General features: G+C 44.2%; 1 protein-coding gene across 6 annotated transcripts in view; it reads right to left on the reverse strand.

The window, feature by feature from the left end:
• ZFAT (zinc finger and AT-hook domain containing) overlaps nucleotides 1-17,514 on the reverse strand; it is a 232,251-nt gene that overhangs the window by 127,830 nt on the left and 86,907 nt on the right. For all 6 annotated transcript variants that reach the window (XM_017962334.3, XM_021942678.2, XM_021942679.2 and 3 more), the window contains 2 exons: nucleotides 6,953-7,138; nucleotides 5,223-5,373 (listed from right to left, as the gene is read on the reverse strand). In XM_017962334.3, coding sequence (XP_017817823.1) covers nucleotides 5,223-5,373; nucleotides 6,953-7,138 — 337 coding nt within the window. The remainder of the gene's footprint in view (nucleotides 1-5,222; nucleotides 5,374-6,952; nucleotides 7,139-17,514) is intronic.

Here is a 17,514-nt window from a genome sequence, read left to right on the forward strand (position 1 = left end):
GTGGTATGTATTAATAGGAATACACACACGGCAAAAAAGGAAAAAGACCTCTAACCTGGATTGGGGTAGCTGAGAAAACTTGAGGAAGAGATGTCTGCCTGGACTGGGGCTTCAAGAAAAGGAAAGAAGGAAGCAAAAGAAGGAAGATGGAAGCGGAAGGACAGGTGTGCCGTCTACTACATGCACAATAATCATCAGCTGTGCTCCAAGCTGACCTAGGTGGTTCTGAGATATTTTGACAGGACTAGTCTTAATGGCATGAATTCAGTCTGCTGCATAAGACTGGATGCAACCATCTTTTCAATAGCTTAGTAAAGCCAGACTTGCCTATTCATTCAACCAACTGTTGGGGGTGACTCTTTTACTTTCTGCAAGTTTCCATGTGAGGGCCACCCATTAGTGAAAGACCCCTGGCCTTTCTCCACATCCTTACTTCTTCTCAAGAAAAGAGGACCAATGTGTTTGACTGGTGACTTCGGAGCAGGACCTAAGTCATGAGCTGAGCTCTGCCTATTTCTGGGGAGGATGTGCCTGACTGGGGTGAGCATGGGATACAGCGGGCACTTAGCCAGCTGGGCCTCTGTGAGCCTGGCCACAGCGATCCAGGACTGCGAGTGGGAGAGAAAGTCTGTCACATTCTGCAGGCAGTAACAGGAGGCTCCTGCTGACTTGTACCCCACTGTTCTCCTCCACATCTCTGTCAGTCATAGAGCTGGCGTGTGGCTCTCCATCTTCCTCCTCCTCTATCGTGGTTGGTTTAGAACTCAGATGGGGAAAATAGGGCTGCTGTTTATTAACTTTGTATTCCGTTTATTCATAAATGGCCACCATTTGTTAACACCTGCCAATGTGTTTCGGATACTGTGTCAGATTTCATGCATGTGGTGAAGAATAAAAGCATGGTCCACCTGCCTCATGAATTCTCTCTCTTTCAGTACAGCAATGTGTGTGCTGAATGAGATGGTAATAATAACAGCTAATAATTACTGAGTATGTGTAGTATGATAAGCTCTATGCTAAGTATTTAATCCCATCTGTATCGTTATACTCATTTTACAGATGAGAAAACTGAGTCTTTGCCCCATGTTGTACAATTGGTAAGTGGTGAAGCCAGGACTTGAATCTAGGAAGACGCCAACTCTAGAGCCTACATGTGCATGCTCATCCTCTCTACTGCCTGAAATCACTGACACGCAGCGACCCTGCCCCAGAGTGACTGTGCTGCAAAGAAGGCTCCCTCTGTGGGGTTTCCATTGCTGCTGGAATGGCCAAGCCTTGTTTCTGAAACCAGCAAATGGCAATCACCAAAGTACCACAATAGGAACCAGGGACAGGCACTGACAGATGAGTCTAAGGAGGCAAGTGAGGCTTCTTCTCCAGCCATAACTGCTTTCTCTGGACAATGTGTCCAGGTTATCCAAAAAGGACCTCAAACGTACTAATAATCATGTAGTGCTATTAACAAGATATCATTCAACTGAACCGGCTCTCACTGTAAAGTCTATAGTTATAAAACTACCCAAACAACTGTGTCTGATCAACACAGGTGGCCTTGTCTTTAAATTTAAAATATTTAAATGGATTGCAGTCCATAAATACCAGAGGATACAATTCACATGATGTAATTATAATATTTAAATTTGGAAGTTACTAGTACGCCTGCATGCTAAGCCCAAGGCTAATTTAAGGAAAGTAATTTGGATCTTTCTCAAATGACAAAGATATCCAGAAGGTGATACATATTATTGGCACAAAGCATGCCAAAGAAAGAAACCCTGGATTCATAACATTAATTAAATAAATAAATCAAGACTTTGCATATTTTCTCTTCTACTGCAAGATCTAAATGGTCAGGAGAATCTTTTGCTCTGATTTTTTGTATTATTAGGCAAATACCTGGTAAGGCCCTTAATGCCCGGGTTCCCCTCGAGGATAGTGAATCTGATGAGGATGCTACACAGCCTCCATCTGACTCTTAAGTCCAAGTCATTGACTGTGACAGTGAACCGATGCCAGAGCTTCGATGGCCACGCGAGTTCTATGAAGTCACTTTACTCCAAATGCTGCCTCCTCAGAGAGGTACTCTCACCACTGCTTTTACAAAGGAATCCAGCAGAACTTTAAAAGGTCATACTCCTTAATTCAGTTATTCCACTTCTGGGAATTTATCCAAAAGAAAGAATACAAATTTCAGATGATGGTGCTCATGGCTCATTTTCCGCAATGGTTAAGAGTGGGAAGCTGTTCGAAGGTACCAACATAGGGAACTAGTTTGTTCGCATGTTTATCTTTCTTCACTTATTCATTCTCTTAAAAAAGTGTTCCAGGTACTCAGGATACAAAAGGGAATGAAAACAAGCACAGCCCTGCTCTCTGGAGCTCACCTTCCAGAAAGTGCCATAGGCCAGCCTACATAATAAATATAAAAGTAAGCAGGCAAGGACCATCAGGCTCCCTGGGAGAAGGATAAGGGCCGGACACTCTGAGAGTCCAGTCAGGGTAGATTGATTTGGTCTAGGGACAGGGAAGGCCTCCCTGAGGACAAGACATTTGAGCAGAAAGCTGAAGGACAGATAAGCATTAACTAAGAAAAAGGGAGGAAAGGCATCCAGGAAGAGGAAGGGGTGCCTGCAAGAAAGACTAAGGAAGTGAAAAGAGGCCCAGATGGCCGGAGCAGATGGCAGAAGCAAGAGTACTGGGGAACCACAGCAGGTGGACAAGGCTCAGAGGTGGCAGGGCTAGTCTTGGAAGCCCCCTGTACCCCTAAGAGCAAGGCAAAGCCCAAAAGGGTAACCATCAGATGAGCATTTTTAAAAGATCTCGTTGGCTCCACTGTCAACAGTTGAGCTGATTACACTACATCCTTATGAAGTTATGCCTTGTTGCTATAAAGCAAAATGTTTGTCATTAATTTGAGTAACAAACGCATATAAATGTAATGTGATTAAGTTTTTAAAAGTGACAGCCGGGCACAGTGGATCACGCCTGTGATCCCAGCGTTTTGGGAGACCAAGGCGGGTGGCAAACTTAAGGTCAAGAGTTCAAGACCAGCCTGGCCAACACAGTGAAACCCCATCTCTACTGAAAATCAGAAAAAAAAAAAAAAAAAAAAAGCTGGCCATGGTGGTGCACACCTGTATTCCCAGCTACTCAGGAGGCTGAGGCAAGAGAATAGCTTGAACCTGGGAGGCAGAGGCTGCAGTGAGCCAAGATTGTGCCACTGCACTCCAGCCTGGGTAACAGAGTGAGACTCTGTCTCCAAAAAAAAAAAAAAAAAACTTTTAAAAAGTGAGATACAAAATCACATATAAAATATAAACTCAATTTTATAAAATGTACATGCTGAAAAAAAGGCTGGGAAGAAACACATTTAAAATAATAAGTGGTTATCTTTGGGTAATGAAATCATAAATGACTTTTTTCCCTCAGTTTTCTGAACTTCCAAAATTTGTTATATAATAACTCGGTATCATCTATTATGAGAGAAGAATTATATAACCTAAAAGTTTTTAATCTGTATTTTACCAAGTAAAATCCTTATGCAAAAACATCTCTTTCATAGTTATCTTATAATTTGCACAATAAAATATTAATAGAATGCATGACAACAAAAATATAGCCTAGCTCTGTTGATTAAATATTCAGTGTATTTACCTGTAACTAGATTAACATTTAGCTGAACCCCTCCCCAACAGACCTTGAAATATTGTGAAGATAATTAATTAAGGCTACAAATCAACCTGACTTGAAACACAGAATGATTTTAGAGACTTCATTCTATTACAAATTCACCAAAGGAATGAGTGTTTTTACAACTTCATCAATAAATTCAGTTGTTCACATTTACAAGAATAGAGGACTGAGGCTACAAATTAATGAAGCACCCCACATGATATAATAATATAATTTAATGAGAGCACTACATGTGCCAGGCACTTTGCATATTTTATCTTTTATTCTCACTACTAAACTAAAATTCTATTAGCCTTAAAATTGTGCAACAAATGTTAGATGCAAAGTAACGTGTGTCAAGTTACAATGGAGTATAAGCTTCATGAGGGCAGGGGCTGCATCTGTCTGATTCTAGTGCCCAGCACATAAGAGGTGCTCAATTTGCTGAGCTGAACTTATACAGAATAGTCTAGAGCCAACCTAGGTCTATTTCATTCTAAAGCTTACGTTCTACTCAAAAACACCCCATTTCTCTTCTTCCAGAAACAGAGGAAAACCACTGGCAACAGGCATTTTCTTTGTCTTTCCTTCTAGTTGGGAGAAATGTTTTCAGGATCAGAGTTTGTTAACTGACCTCAGAAGGTACAGGCTAAAGACAGACAACGTGGGGAGAGTGTAGAGAAACACACTGGTTTGCTATGGGTGGTCAACCGATCCAGTGTATCTGGAAGACAGTTTTTAATGTCAATTAAGCACTAGGCACTCATATCCTTTGCTGTAGCAGTTTCAGCTCTAGCAATCGATTCCACAGGAAGTCTTGAAGTATGGAAAGATGTATGCACCAAAACGTTAATCATTGCATTGTCCGTAATAGTAAAAACTGGCCATATAAACTAAAATACATCCACATAACAGCAAACACAGCTTTTTAAACTGTGTACTAAAAATCAAAGACTTTCAAGGTATAGTAAGCTTTTTAAAAAGTTTTAAACAGTACTTTTGGTATTTAGTATTTGCAAAAAGCAACAAAATTAAACCAATATATGTTAGCATATTTCGAAAAACTTATAGAAGCACATGAACTAAACTACCACTAGAAAGAGTAACTCTAGGTTACTTTAACGCCACATTATATGGGATATGTGAGCCTTCTGCAACACACTTGTGTTACTTTTGAAAGTGGGAAAGAAATAAAGATTTTTCTAAATTGTAACATGTGAAGCTATAAATATCTAAAACTTTACTAAAGCTATGTTTCTATTTCTTTTTATTAAGGTAAAAAATAGGTGTGCTTTAAATAAAATGCTCTGGCTTAAGCCAACTGGTGCTCAGTTCTAAAAGCATGCTACTCTGTAACACACTGGAGGCTCGGTCAGCACACTGAGGGCTGCAATGGAGGGGTAATTCTACCGCTGAATCAAAGAGTCAGTATCTTTTATAAACAAGTTTATAAGCAGATCCAAATGAACAAGCATGCTGATCCTTCCTGCACTCTCTGGAGTTCACTCACTTCCAACCTCTGGCTAAAGTTACAGAACAAAACACTTTACCTGCTTGACTTCATTGGTTGCTCATAAGGTGTCTGCTGAATGGCGTATTCCTGGTAGCCTCTCCGAGGCACCAGGTCTGCTGAAGTGGTCTCAGAATTTGTAGCTCCTGTTTCAGGGGGCCCAGCCTCCACTGGCACAATCTTGGTAGCACCTGAGATTGATGCAAAAGGCATTGCTTATTGAGAGGCATCGAAAGTGGGCCATGACCCCATCGCAGCAGAGGGGATGGTGCTGGGAAGTACATTTCTATACTGTCTGATGCCCACGCAAGATAGTTTTCACTCAGCTCACACATTTAAGTTCTTTGGCAGGGGGTGGGGTGGGGGGGTGAGAGAGTGTGTGCATGTTTTTGAGAAAGTAAGGACAAGTTTTTCAATAATCTGTCTAAATGTCCTCTTGAGATATATTTTCACTTGATCTACTTATGTTAAAAAGTATACATATATATACACACACACATATACATGTATGTTACTTGCAAGCTTTTATATAGGATCACCCATGTCAAACCGCATTAAAGAAAGAGATCCAATTTACCCCTTGTTTCTGGAATTGCAAAGGAATTATTTACACTTTTCACCCTTGCTTAAGGAAATATCAAAATACTACCACTAATTTTTAGAAAAATTCTAGAAACTTTCTCTAGCAACAATTGAAAATCGGAAATTCACTTCTGGGTTTCTTATTTTCCAGAATAACACTGTTCTGAAGTGAGCAGGGCTGACAAAGTGACTTTCCAGAAAGTTCTTCTAGTCACACAATTTTATATGGTCTGTTCTCTACTGATCACCTTGGTCTGCAGTGATGTATAGAAGGAGAATTTATTCAGAGTTTTCATTTTAAATAATGAGTTGCTCTTAGCATTGAAAATAGGCACTTAAAAGGCTGTAGCCGTCCTTAAAAATCCCAAACTTAATTTTTAAATTTTATTTGACAGCAGTCACCTCAAACACATAGGGAAAAAATTATTATACTTTGAAACACAATTATAAACTGTTTTTTTTTAAATTAAGGGTACCATCCTAGAGGAGATCTTTTTAAAAAATATAGTGCAACATATCCACCAGTTATTTCATGTAAAAGAATACAGAGATGGAAATTTCTAGTATTATAAAACATTTGGTGAACCCCTTCTAAAAATACAAAAAAAGATCAGAGGCACCCCAGGATACCACCTTGTCTTGATCTTAAAAGAAAAGAAAAATGAGAATAGAACTCTAACCTTTGAGAGATGGAAATAGTGGGTGTCTATGTCAGTTTACGTCTTTTGTATGTGTAGAGAGAAAAAAAATACAAAACAGAAGGTGGGCAGGGTTAGCATGGGTTCTGGAGCAGCAGCCTGCATGCGTCTGGCTGAATGGGCTGGCCTCACATGCAGGACAGCATGGCTGAGAGCAGGAGGGGAAGGCACACACCCAGCAGAAGAGCTGGGTGAGGGGAGGAAGAAAACAAACTGCTCCCGGAACCACTACTCCAGCAGGAGCAGCACGGCGGGGTTGTGGGACCGCAGCAGGAGCAGCAGCCCTCACAGTAGCCCTCACAGCTTCTTCTCTATCCATTTACCACAACACCTGGGCAGTAAGCTCATGCTCTCGAATTAGTGGGTGACTAAATGGAGAGCCCCACCAAGGCACCAGCTCTGTGTTCTGACTCAGACTGTGACACCAGGCTACCCTTAGCACAGGCTTGCCAAGGGTCTTGCCTTGTCCTTTCCCGCTTGGTGCAGTCACCTGGAATTGCTTCGTGTGCAGTTAAAACCACACTTATGATGGGTTTCTTCGCCCCAGAAAGCTGTCCGGCCTCCTTTCCTGAGATCTTCTGGACTTTCTCTGTTTTCTGTGACCGTGGTCTTTTCGAGGCTTTTTCCCGATCATCTTCCTTACACTTCTTTTCTAGTTCAAGGTCAGACTCGTTACCTAAGGAGCAAATACCAAGATGCATAAGGTATCCTTTTATATCAGTGGCAGAGTTGGAGGGTAAACATTACTCTTTCACGGGACAGTAAAGGAAACACAGCTCTTTGGTCTGCAGTGCCATGCACGGAATCACTGTAGGGACCACGGTGGCTCTTCACGCCTTCACTCGATTGAGTACATGTTCACTGCTCCCTGCCACAGGCCATCACCCAGGCCCTGGGCACACACTGTTGGGTGAAGCAGACATAGTTTCTTGTCTTGTCTTGTCTTCATGAGGCTTAGCAGACTTCAGAATCATTAATAAACAACACTGCAGAGAAGATAAGGTCTCCACGATTTATATTCTAAGAAATAAATCATTCACGTATTCAACTTACACTTATCAGCTACTGTATGGGTGCCAGGCATGGTGGACAAAAAGAATGATAAGGTGCAGACCCTGCTCTTGAGGGCCCCACAGTGCAGGGGGAGAGGAAGACATGCAAACAGCACAGGCAATCCAGGGCAGTCTGCTGCGCACCGAGTGAAATGAACAAGGGTCTGAGATGGTTACAGGAAAGGATGGTAGATTCTCCCCTTTGTGGGGATGTAAGTCCTCGGTTCACATAAAAAGCAAGCATGTGCAAAGCAATGGTTAGGGAATACAGGCAAGGGGTATGGGGCAAAGGAGTGGGTGTGGTGGAAATGATGTGTTCCAATCTAGGGACAGATGGCAGAGCCAAAGTATAAACCAGTGCCCAAGTATCCTGTGTGGTGACAACTCCATAAGGAAGCAGGGAGACAGAAATAAAACCAGGGGAGGGCGTCAGAGCTGGGCCCAAAAGGGCCCTGAATGGCCATGAGAAGCCTGGAACCTTCCTTTGGGGAACCGGGGGTGAAACATCAACGTGCATGGAGACCAGTCAGGCCTGGGGAGGGGGAGAAGCTGGAAGGAAAGGAGGCTCAAGTTTCCCACAGAGGAACAGCCTGCTGGGTAGGGAGACAGAGTCACGTCTTCTGACGGCTCACAGTGAGAATGGAAATCCAGATTTACATGAAATCTTCTGATTTTTCAAGGCTGACTCTAGTCTAAAATTTCTTAAAACAATGGAAGAGAGAAGGGAAACAATGCCTGGGGCCTACCTGCTGCCTCTGGAAGGCCATGGAGAGCCACAGGTGTCCAAGCCGGGAAGGGCTGGATTATATGTGTGCTGCTGCTACAGACAGCAAAGTCAATGGGTTCAAAAAATGTTGAAATACACTGAAGAGGGAACGTGTCAGCCACAGAAAGAACAACAGCTAATTCCACATGGCTACCCTTGGCATTAGCCTGAGGGGTACGAAAAGCTTCCATACCCAAGTGAAGAACAAAGAAGCCATCTCTTGAATGCACACTATTTGAGATTCCTAAGCAAGGAGGAAATATAGGGAAGGGAGGAAAAGGAGTTTTCTCTTACTTAGAAATAGAGCCACAAAAACTGAAATAACCTGCCCAAAATTCACTTCCTCAGAACATATGACAAATGCACAGGGAACAATTCCACATAAGCCTTTCTCAGCCATTAGCGTGGAAGCAGATGAAGGGAGGCAGGGTGCGCAAACGCAAGGTGGGGGTCCAGAAGGTGCTGCAAGGTTGGTTATAGGGAGGTGAGATGGGAACCACACAGCAATACGGCAGAAACAGGAGAAACCAAAGGGAGACAGTCAGAGGCCATTTGGTCCGTCTGTTTCCAGTGATTCAACTCTGCCTAAAGCCAGTTCGCCAAGTAAACGTACCAAGGAATGCCTGAAGGGAAAAGATAAAATGGAGTAGTATTCTTTCTTAGGGAGGCAGGCTGGTTAAAGGAAAGCTCACTCAGGAAGAGGGAAGAAAAAACTTGGCTAACGGCAGATTGGTCAAAACAAACATTCTAATTTTCTATGTTCTATGAAGTTTTTTTTGGTGTTTGTCCCATAATCCAGGTGCTTGGACCATTTTTAGACCTAGTGAAACAGTTTTATAGAAGTTCTTTCATTCACTGGAAAAGGTCCTTAATCATATAACTAGTATCAGCACTAAATATGGTAACATGGAGCTAAAAAGAATGAATAGATGAGATCATGAATCAGACAGAACTGCATCACTCTCCACGGCTAAAGGGAAAAAGTCAAGACCATCAGACAAGTCCCTCCGGTGAAGAGCAGGGTGACCCCTATAAAGCCGGAGAATGAGGAAAACAAGTAATCTCAAAGTCACTGGCAGTGCCTACATTTTGTAGGCTTGATTTGCATCACGCCTAACAGCAGTTTTTGTTTTATTTTGCTTTTTAGTGCCTATAATAAAAACATTTCAAAAGGTCTGCAAATTGCCTGAGTCACAGAAGTTCTTTTTGTGGCCTACATACTGGGTGATACACACGCATAAATAACTATAGCAGAATATATTGGACGCTATTAAAAGGTAGAAACAACATATTACAGAATTTTTTGCTTTTAAAACGATGCTTTGCTTTATACCAGAATTTACCATGGGATACAATTCAATATGTGGGTGATATGCTAGGAATAGATTTGTTCACATTAAAAAAAAAAAGATCTGAGAATTAGAGCTTGCCAGAAGCTAAACCCAGGTTAACAGCATGAATCAACAAAAACCAAATGACATTCACCTACACCAATAAGAAGCAGCTGAAGAAGATCACTACACTGCACCGGATAAACTGCGTCTGGACTAACTGCGTCTGGACTCTGCTTTAGGCATCGTATGTTAGGAACGCACTGCAGAACTGGGTGGCTGGACGTGGGTGAAGGTCTGGCACCATGCCGTTTTAAAAGCCAATGGAGACCTAAGCTGGCCTTGGTGAAAAAGAAAAGACTGCACAAGAATCTCATCTGTCCCCTCACCATTCCTACAGCTCCAATTTGAGTTTCCTTCCCCATGGCTGCTTTGGGATGTGCATTGTTGGTATCCACCCTATCCGTTCCCAACACCTGTCCCTCCTGGAGCACAACGCCACCTCCCACTCCAGGAACTCGGAATGCTGCTCCATTGGAACAGCTAGGGCCACAGGACCCAAGCCTGGCCAATGGGGTGTGAGGAGAAGGGTCCAGGGACTTTCAGGAGTGGGTTTTCCTTCCTCATGAGGAAAGTACCTCCTCTCTTCCTCAGCTGGGTATTGCTATGGCCACTGCCAGAACTGAGGCAACTACCCAGCAGCTAGGCGAGGCCAAGCAAAAGACCATGATAATGCCTCAGGCATACAGAGAGAGAGGTGAATCCTGGGGCTTTCACGGCACAGAGGTGTCCCTGAACCAGCCCTGGAATCACTGTGCCTGGACTTCTTGTTACATGAGAGAACATTCTCGTTCTTAAACTCGTTTTTAACCAGTGCCTCTGCTAACAATATCTTGACTGACACACTCTCGGAACCATCCTCCTCCACCTAGACCCTAGAGTGAATTGTTTGAAAAATGCAAATCTAATTCTGTCACGTGCCTGCTTAAAACCCTTCATCGGGCTTCCTTCCCATTTCCTTCAGGAGAAAGTGCTGGGTAAAGTCCTCCAAGAATTGCCACAAATCCTCTCCCACTATCCCTGCACCATCAAGGCCACGACTTGCAAGCACACACCCTCACGTACTTACCTCCTACCCCTCTGGGCTCCAACAATGCTGAACCATAAGTTAACCAACACCCAGTGCTGTTTATAGCCCCTGGACTGTGGCACACAGCCATGCATGGCACCATGTCCTGATCCATACACCCCTGCTTGTCTGAGTGACAAGCCAAAAGGCAGCTCAGATTTCCCCTCCTCTGTGATACTCTGTACCCTTCACCTTCTTACTTCCTCCATTCTCTTTACACACACACAGAGCACCGAACCAACGGTTGAACTTTCCACACTGCTTGCAATTATCAGTTGACATGCCTTATCCATATTGTGACCTCTTGGAGGTTGGGTCCACTTCTTCTCGTGATTTTATGAAGCCTAACATAGGCCTCCAGAGGGCTGGATCCAGACAGTGAAGAAGACTTGCTCTGTTGTATTCAAAGGATGAAGCTAGGACCAATGGGTAGAGTCCCCAGTGACAGATCTCAGAGCAGAGAAAGGAACTTCCAACAGTTAGAGCTATCCAAGGAAAGGGTGTTTTTCAGACACATTTCTGAGGAGGGCTTTCCAGGAAGTCACAGATACCACTGGAAATGCTGTGGAAAAGACTCTGAACCAAACAACGTCTAAATCTCTAAATTCTAAGGCCCTCACATACAAATAGGTGGAATTATTACATAAGGAAGAAGGTAGGAGAAAGGAAGTTGCAGAGAGAAAAGAAGGAGAAAGAGTGAAAAATATGAGAGATAGTAAAAGAAAAACCTGGAAGAGATAAAAGAGAAGGGAATAGAACACCACTCACTTTCAATCCACTGGCCGCACCAACCTCGAGTCCGCACTGAGTGCAGGCTCTGGTCCTCCCCTAGGCAAGGGACAGTGGGGCTCTTCTTGTATCCCATGGCCCAAACGTGACCAGTGCTCTGGACACTGTCTAGACAGACAATTCTGGGAGTCACCACGGCAGCACCTTTTTTTTTTTTTTTTGAAGCAGAGTCTCACTTGGTCGCCCAGGCTGAGTGCAGTGGCGTGATCTCGGCTCACTGCAACCTCCACCTCTTGAGTTCGAGTGATTCTCATGCCTCGGCCTCCCAAGTAGCTGGGATTACAGGTGTGCACCATCCCATCCAGCTGATCTTTGCATTTTTCTAGTAGAGACGGGTTTTGCCATGTTAGCCAGACTGGTCTCAAACTCCTGACCACAAGTGATCCACCCACCTCGGCCTCCCAAAGTGCTAAGATTACATGTGTAAGCTACTATGCCTGGCCCATGGCAACATCTTGAGAGTCAAATCCCCACTACCTATAGCAGGGACCCCACTAACAAGCCCTTGGCATTGCTCCTTCCCTGTCTCACTCTTCTCACTCCCCCACTCCTGCTTCCTGGGACTACCCCTCAGCTAAACCACCTGTAGCCAAAGCTGCTTCCAGTGGGGAACCTAAGCTAAGACTCTACCCACTCAAGACTGCCCCAAATACACACCTCCAAGCCCCCACATCCTTCATCAATTCTCTGTGGCCTCATGCAACATGGATCCACAGTCCACGCACATTACATTCTATTCTTGAGAGCTTCAGAAGCTTCAACACTAAGCTTTCCAACCGATTCAGACACCATGGTGCCGGGCACTGCACTGAACGGCCTTGGAAATGGTTCTTGGAGATTATCTTAACTGATCCCTTGAGGCCTGGAGCACTGTGAAGAGAACAGGGTTCCCACAGAAAAAGAACACGCATGCTCGCTCACAGGCAAATGCTAGGTGCATTTAGGGAGTAGCAAATAACTCCAGGTAAAACATCCAGTATGGTTGGGGGTGGGAGGTGAGGCAGGAGAAGAACCGGCATGGAGACCCAGATGCCACCCAGAGACTCTGGCCTACAAAAGCCGGTGCTTCATGGAGAGAAATATCAGGTTCTCCATTGCACTCCTGTACACGCCATGCTCCTCACAGCCCTGAACCCAGCTCTCTCACAGCCCATGACTGTGTGTTTCTCATGCCCAGCGTTAGGTCTGGTGTGTAGTACGTGCTCAATACTTCTCTGTGGAAAGCAAGGAGGGTAGCTTTTACAGGGTAAAAGAGAAAGATATATTAACAACAGCCTTGTTAGTAATTTTCTGCCCCCTCCCTTTAGGACACCAAAGTCTTCATTCCCATTTGACCTGGTTGTTCACCATTTCCCTATATCTTCACTTGACCCACCTTTGTACTTTTCAAAGTTGCCTTTTGTCCACTGAAATGCCTTGAGGACCCAACCTAGAAGTCATGCTGATGACGCTTTTCTGAGGGTTTGGCATTTCCCATCTTCAGCTCACATGTATCATGGCCTTTCAATAGGTGTTTTTCAATAGTCTCTTGCTTCCTCTGAATTACGGACTTTTTAAACTTTTCTACTCTTTCCTGCCTACGCTCCCCTCCAGTTTCCTCTCCTTTTAAAAATTCCATAGCTGTCGATGGGTTTTGCTTCTCTCTCTTGCGCATGGCTGCTGCATTCAGTCATGCTGTGAGCTCGCTACAAACCAGCTGGCCTGAGCAACATAGGGGCCGGTTAATGGAACCACTGCAGAGAGGCAGTGGGCATGCAGCACTCCAGAGTCAAGTCAGAGAGGCTGGGGTAAGACACAACTTAACCACTTGCAATGGAACTCTGGACAATTGATGAATCTCCCTAAAATCACTCATAAAATATAAAATATAAATAAGGACCTCAGAAGATTGCTATAAGAAGGAAGAACACAATTACTGGGAAAACCCCAGGCATATATTAAACATCCCATCAACGTTCACCCTCTCTGCCTTCACATATCTGGGACACCACCCCAAAGACTCTCTCAACCACACGCCACAGCTACTCTCACTCCCCTGTCTTGGTAGCCACTCTGATGGGCACCAAATTTAGAAATCCTAAGAACCAGATGAAATTAAGTTAGTAGTCAGAGGCAATCTTGGGGACAGCTTCCCACCTCTGCTCTCAGCATCTGGTGGTTCTAGACGGCCACAAGAGCGTCCCATGCACCCACACATCTGGAGCAGGGGCCATGGTTCTGCACAGTGACACAAGAAAACCCCTACCTCCACATTCTCCCAATGAACAAAGCCCTCCTGCTATGTTGGAAGTGCTTCAGTTCGTTCAATCCAAAATATCTTGGTTTAGATTCAGCTTTGTTTTTAAGATTTTTACCATCTCTACCATGCAAATTAAAGAAATATACAACATAATGTCCCAGCTAGTATTAATAACAACAATTAAGACTAGAAATTTCTTGGACAATGATATGGCAACACACTAAGAAACACGACAGAAAGTCTGGGCTCTAATGTAGACTCAGTGACCCCAAGCCTTTAGGGGCAGATGGGATGGTGGCGGGTCATTCTGTACAATTTCCAATCATCAGGCAGTTATCACCCAACCATCTCAAAGGAATGCCATCTACACTACCTGTGAACCACTCTGGGAACAGAGACTTCACCACTACAGAACAGACAGTTTGTATGGTGACCTGCTTAGAAATAAGCTGCGCTGCCTAACCCACCTTGCACATGCACAAGAGCCCTCTGAGCTGCCGTAAACCATGGGCTTGATTCACTAAATTGCAGATAGTCTCAACCATGGTTGCTGACATGGTTTGACTGTGTCCCCACCCAAATCTCAACTTGAATTGTATCTCCCAGAATTCCCATGAATTGTGGGAGGGGCCCGGGGGAGGTACCTGAATCATGGGGCCTGGTCTTTCCTGTACTATTCTCATGATAGTGAATAAGTCTCATGAGATATGATGGGTTTATCAAGGGTTTCCGCTTTTGCTTCTTCCTCATTTTTCTCTTGCCACCACCATGTAAGAAGTGCCTTTCACCTCCTGCCACGATTCTGAGGCCTCCCCAGTCATGTGGAATTGTAAGTCCAATTAAACCTCTTTTTCTTCCTAGTCTTGGGTATGTCTTTATCAGCAGCGTGAAAACAGACTAATACAGTTACCATGAGCAAATTCATTGCTATGAGTTTTCAGGAAACACAAACAGAGAAGGATACTTTGCGACACCCATATTCCCGCTCCAGAGCCACTCGTCATCTTGTGCAATCATGGCAACAGAAGAGAGGTGCAGCACTGGGCGAGTCTGAGTGTCTGCCGGCCTCCTACCCCAGGCTGTCCTGGTATGTGTGGTGTTTGCTGCAGAATGAGGCAGGGAGTCACACCCCTGGTTTCCGGTCTCTGTGCATTTTTATTTGCAAAAGAGTGACTGGTTGTGACTAGGGAGGGCCAAGGTAACTTCGGGTCTGATTTCAAGTCTGCCTCTTCAGTTTCTATGCCTGCCTGTTGGTTACCCTCTCCTCAATTTGGTTAAATATTCATACTAATTGTGTCTCATCTGAAAACAGAATTTCTATCTCCAATACAAAGTTCAACAATTATCCCCTACTACTAAATAAAATATTCTCTTTATGAGATGATTTTCCTTTCTCCCTTTCTTATTTTCAAATTTTCTTAAGTGTCTATGTTCAAACAAAATATCATTTCTGCACAAAATATATAAATACTTACTTGGAAATTATATACACACTACAGCACTTACTTGTTCTTTACTAGCCACAGTTCGTTCAGCAGATACTTAGGCAGTGGTCAGCACTGTTCTAGCATTTGTAATACCTTAGTGTACAAAACAGAGAGAGAGCTCTCCCCTCTGCAGTTTACATGCTAGTGAGGAAAGGGACCATCAATTTAAAACATAATAAATAACTAAACTACACAGTATGTTAGAAGGCAATCATTTACCTGAGTCTGGTAGAGTGCAGGCCTTTGGGAAGTAGGAAAAGTTTGTGTTGTTAAATACAGATGCTCCTCAATTTACGATGAGTTACATTCCAATAAACCCATGCAAAGTCAAAAATATCATTAAGTCAAAAATGCACTTAAAACACCTAACCTGCCAAATATCATAGCTTAGCCTATCCTACCTTAAATGTGCTCAGAACATTTACATTAGCCTACAGTTGGGCAAAATTGTTTCACACAAAGCCTATTTTACAATAATAAAAATATGAATTTTATGGTAATAATAGAAATAAAAATAAAAGATCAAAATTTCTAATTCAAAGTCCAGTTTCTACTAAATGCATGTCACTTTCACACCATAGTAAAGTTGAAAAACTGTAAGTCAAACCATTGCAGTTGCAGACCACCAGCAACTGTGGTCTAGTGCTCTAAGCTCTGATCTAACAAACACATCTCACACAAACAGTCCCTACTGATGAGGACAGTTATTGTAAGTGGCTTGTCTATGTATTTGTTTACTTGTTTCTTGCTTGTCTCCCCTAGGTGGATGTGAGTTCAGTAAGGTCTGGCAGGATTTAGCCTATTTCACTGGAAGTCTTCCACCGTGCCCAAAACATCACAGACACTCAGTAAAGTGGGGAAAGAGAGGAAGGGCCTCCAACCTCACAAAGTGGGACAGTCATCCAGTCATTAAACAAACAGCAAGGGAAGGCCTCCTGCAGCCACTCAGGACGCTGCACATGCCGCAGTCTCCCTCAGTCTCCACCATCCTGGTGAGGCAGGACTGCTCCCAAGCCCCTTATAAAGATAAGGAGTCCGAAGCTCAGTGAGGAGAAGAGGGGACTGAGCCTGGACACTGTCCCCATGAGTGGCACACCCAGCATCACATCACAGCAGACTGCAAGGTGAGCGCTTCCCACAACCCCTCCTGCCTCTGATGCTCTGCAGGAGCAGAAGTTTAGACAGAGTGCAGAGAGGAACCAGCCGAACAGCTGGCTCCACAATGAGATGAGGTGACGGTCAAATGGCAGAGTGCAATACTGTTTACGGTGGTGGAGAGAACAGAGGGGCCTGGCTAGTGGACCTATAAGTGGTTTCCATGAACAGCATTTTTGCTTTCACCACAGGCAGAGGTGTGAAAGGCTTGCAGGCAGCTCAGGCACCACAGCATCCAAACACCGCTCTTTTCCTCCTCGCCCACCTCTCTCTGACCGGGGGCTTGGGCCCAGCTGTGCTGAAGGCTGAGGTAGACAAAGTGAGGCTGGCATTTGCTCTGTGCACCCTCAGCGAAGTGCCCAAACACAGCAAGAGACCACTTGCTCCTAATCACTCCATGTACATGAACGGCCCCACTCCAGCCGGAGAAGGCACGCTGTACGGTCAAGTGCACAGCTGGTTCCTGGGTGCAACAGACTGCTTCTCTGGCCTGGTATCCAGGTCCAGGCATTTAAAGTCCCCTATTGGCTTGTCAGTGGTGTGCCTAGCGCTTCCAGATCTGCAGTGATTCTCTGTGCTATGAAGAGGCAATTCTTGGGGATTGAAGAAAGCCAGAGTTCTGTTCAACAAATAAATGTCTATCTCCCTTGCACTGAGATATACTGAACCTTCTGGCAATAAACACGGCTGCTAAAAGTCACTCTTCCGAGATGGCAGCATACAGCACAGGGTCAAAGACCCCCAGCTGAAATCCAAGCCCCCTGGCTGATGCTGACGGGGAATTTTGGGTAATTTACTAACCCTTGTTTCAGAGAAAACCTGGTTGAGTTCCTGGGCCTAGGCAGGATGCTTGACAAAGAAGAGCTGGCAAGCAGATGTCCTTTAATAAGCACATCCTAATGTGGAAAATAAGGACACTGAAGGGAGCCCCGGGGGTTGCAGGGCTGGCTGGGGTGACCCAGGTCAAACTCCAAGTCCTCTAGATGCCACTCTCAAAATGAAGCCTCTTCAAATATCCTGCTTCTTCATGTACATGTGCTAATTACACAGTTACTTCTAAGACAGTATTTTGTTTTCATTGTATTAAATGCTTAAAAATATCTT

The sequence above is a fragment of the Papio anubis genome, chromosome 8, assembly GCF_008728515.1.
Source record: "Papio anubis isolate 15944 chromosome 8, Panubis1.0, whole genome shotgun sequence".
NCBI lineage: Eukaryota > Metazoa > Chordata > Mammalia > Primates > Cercopithecidae > Papio > Papio anubis.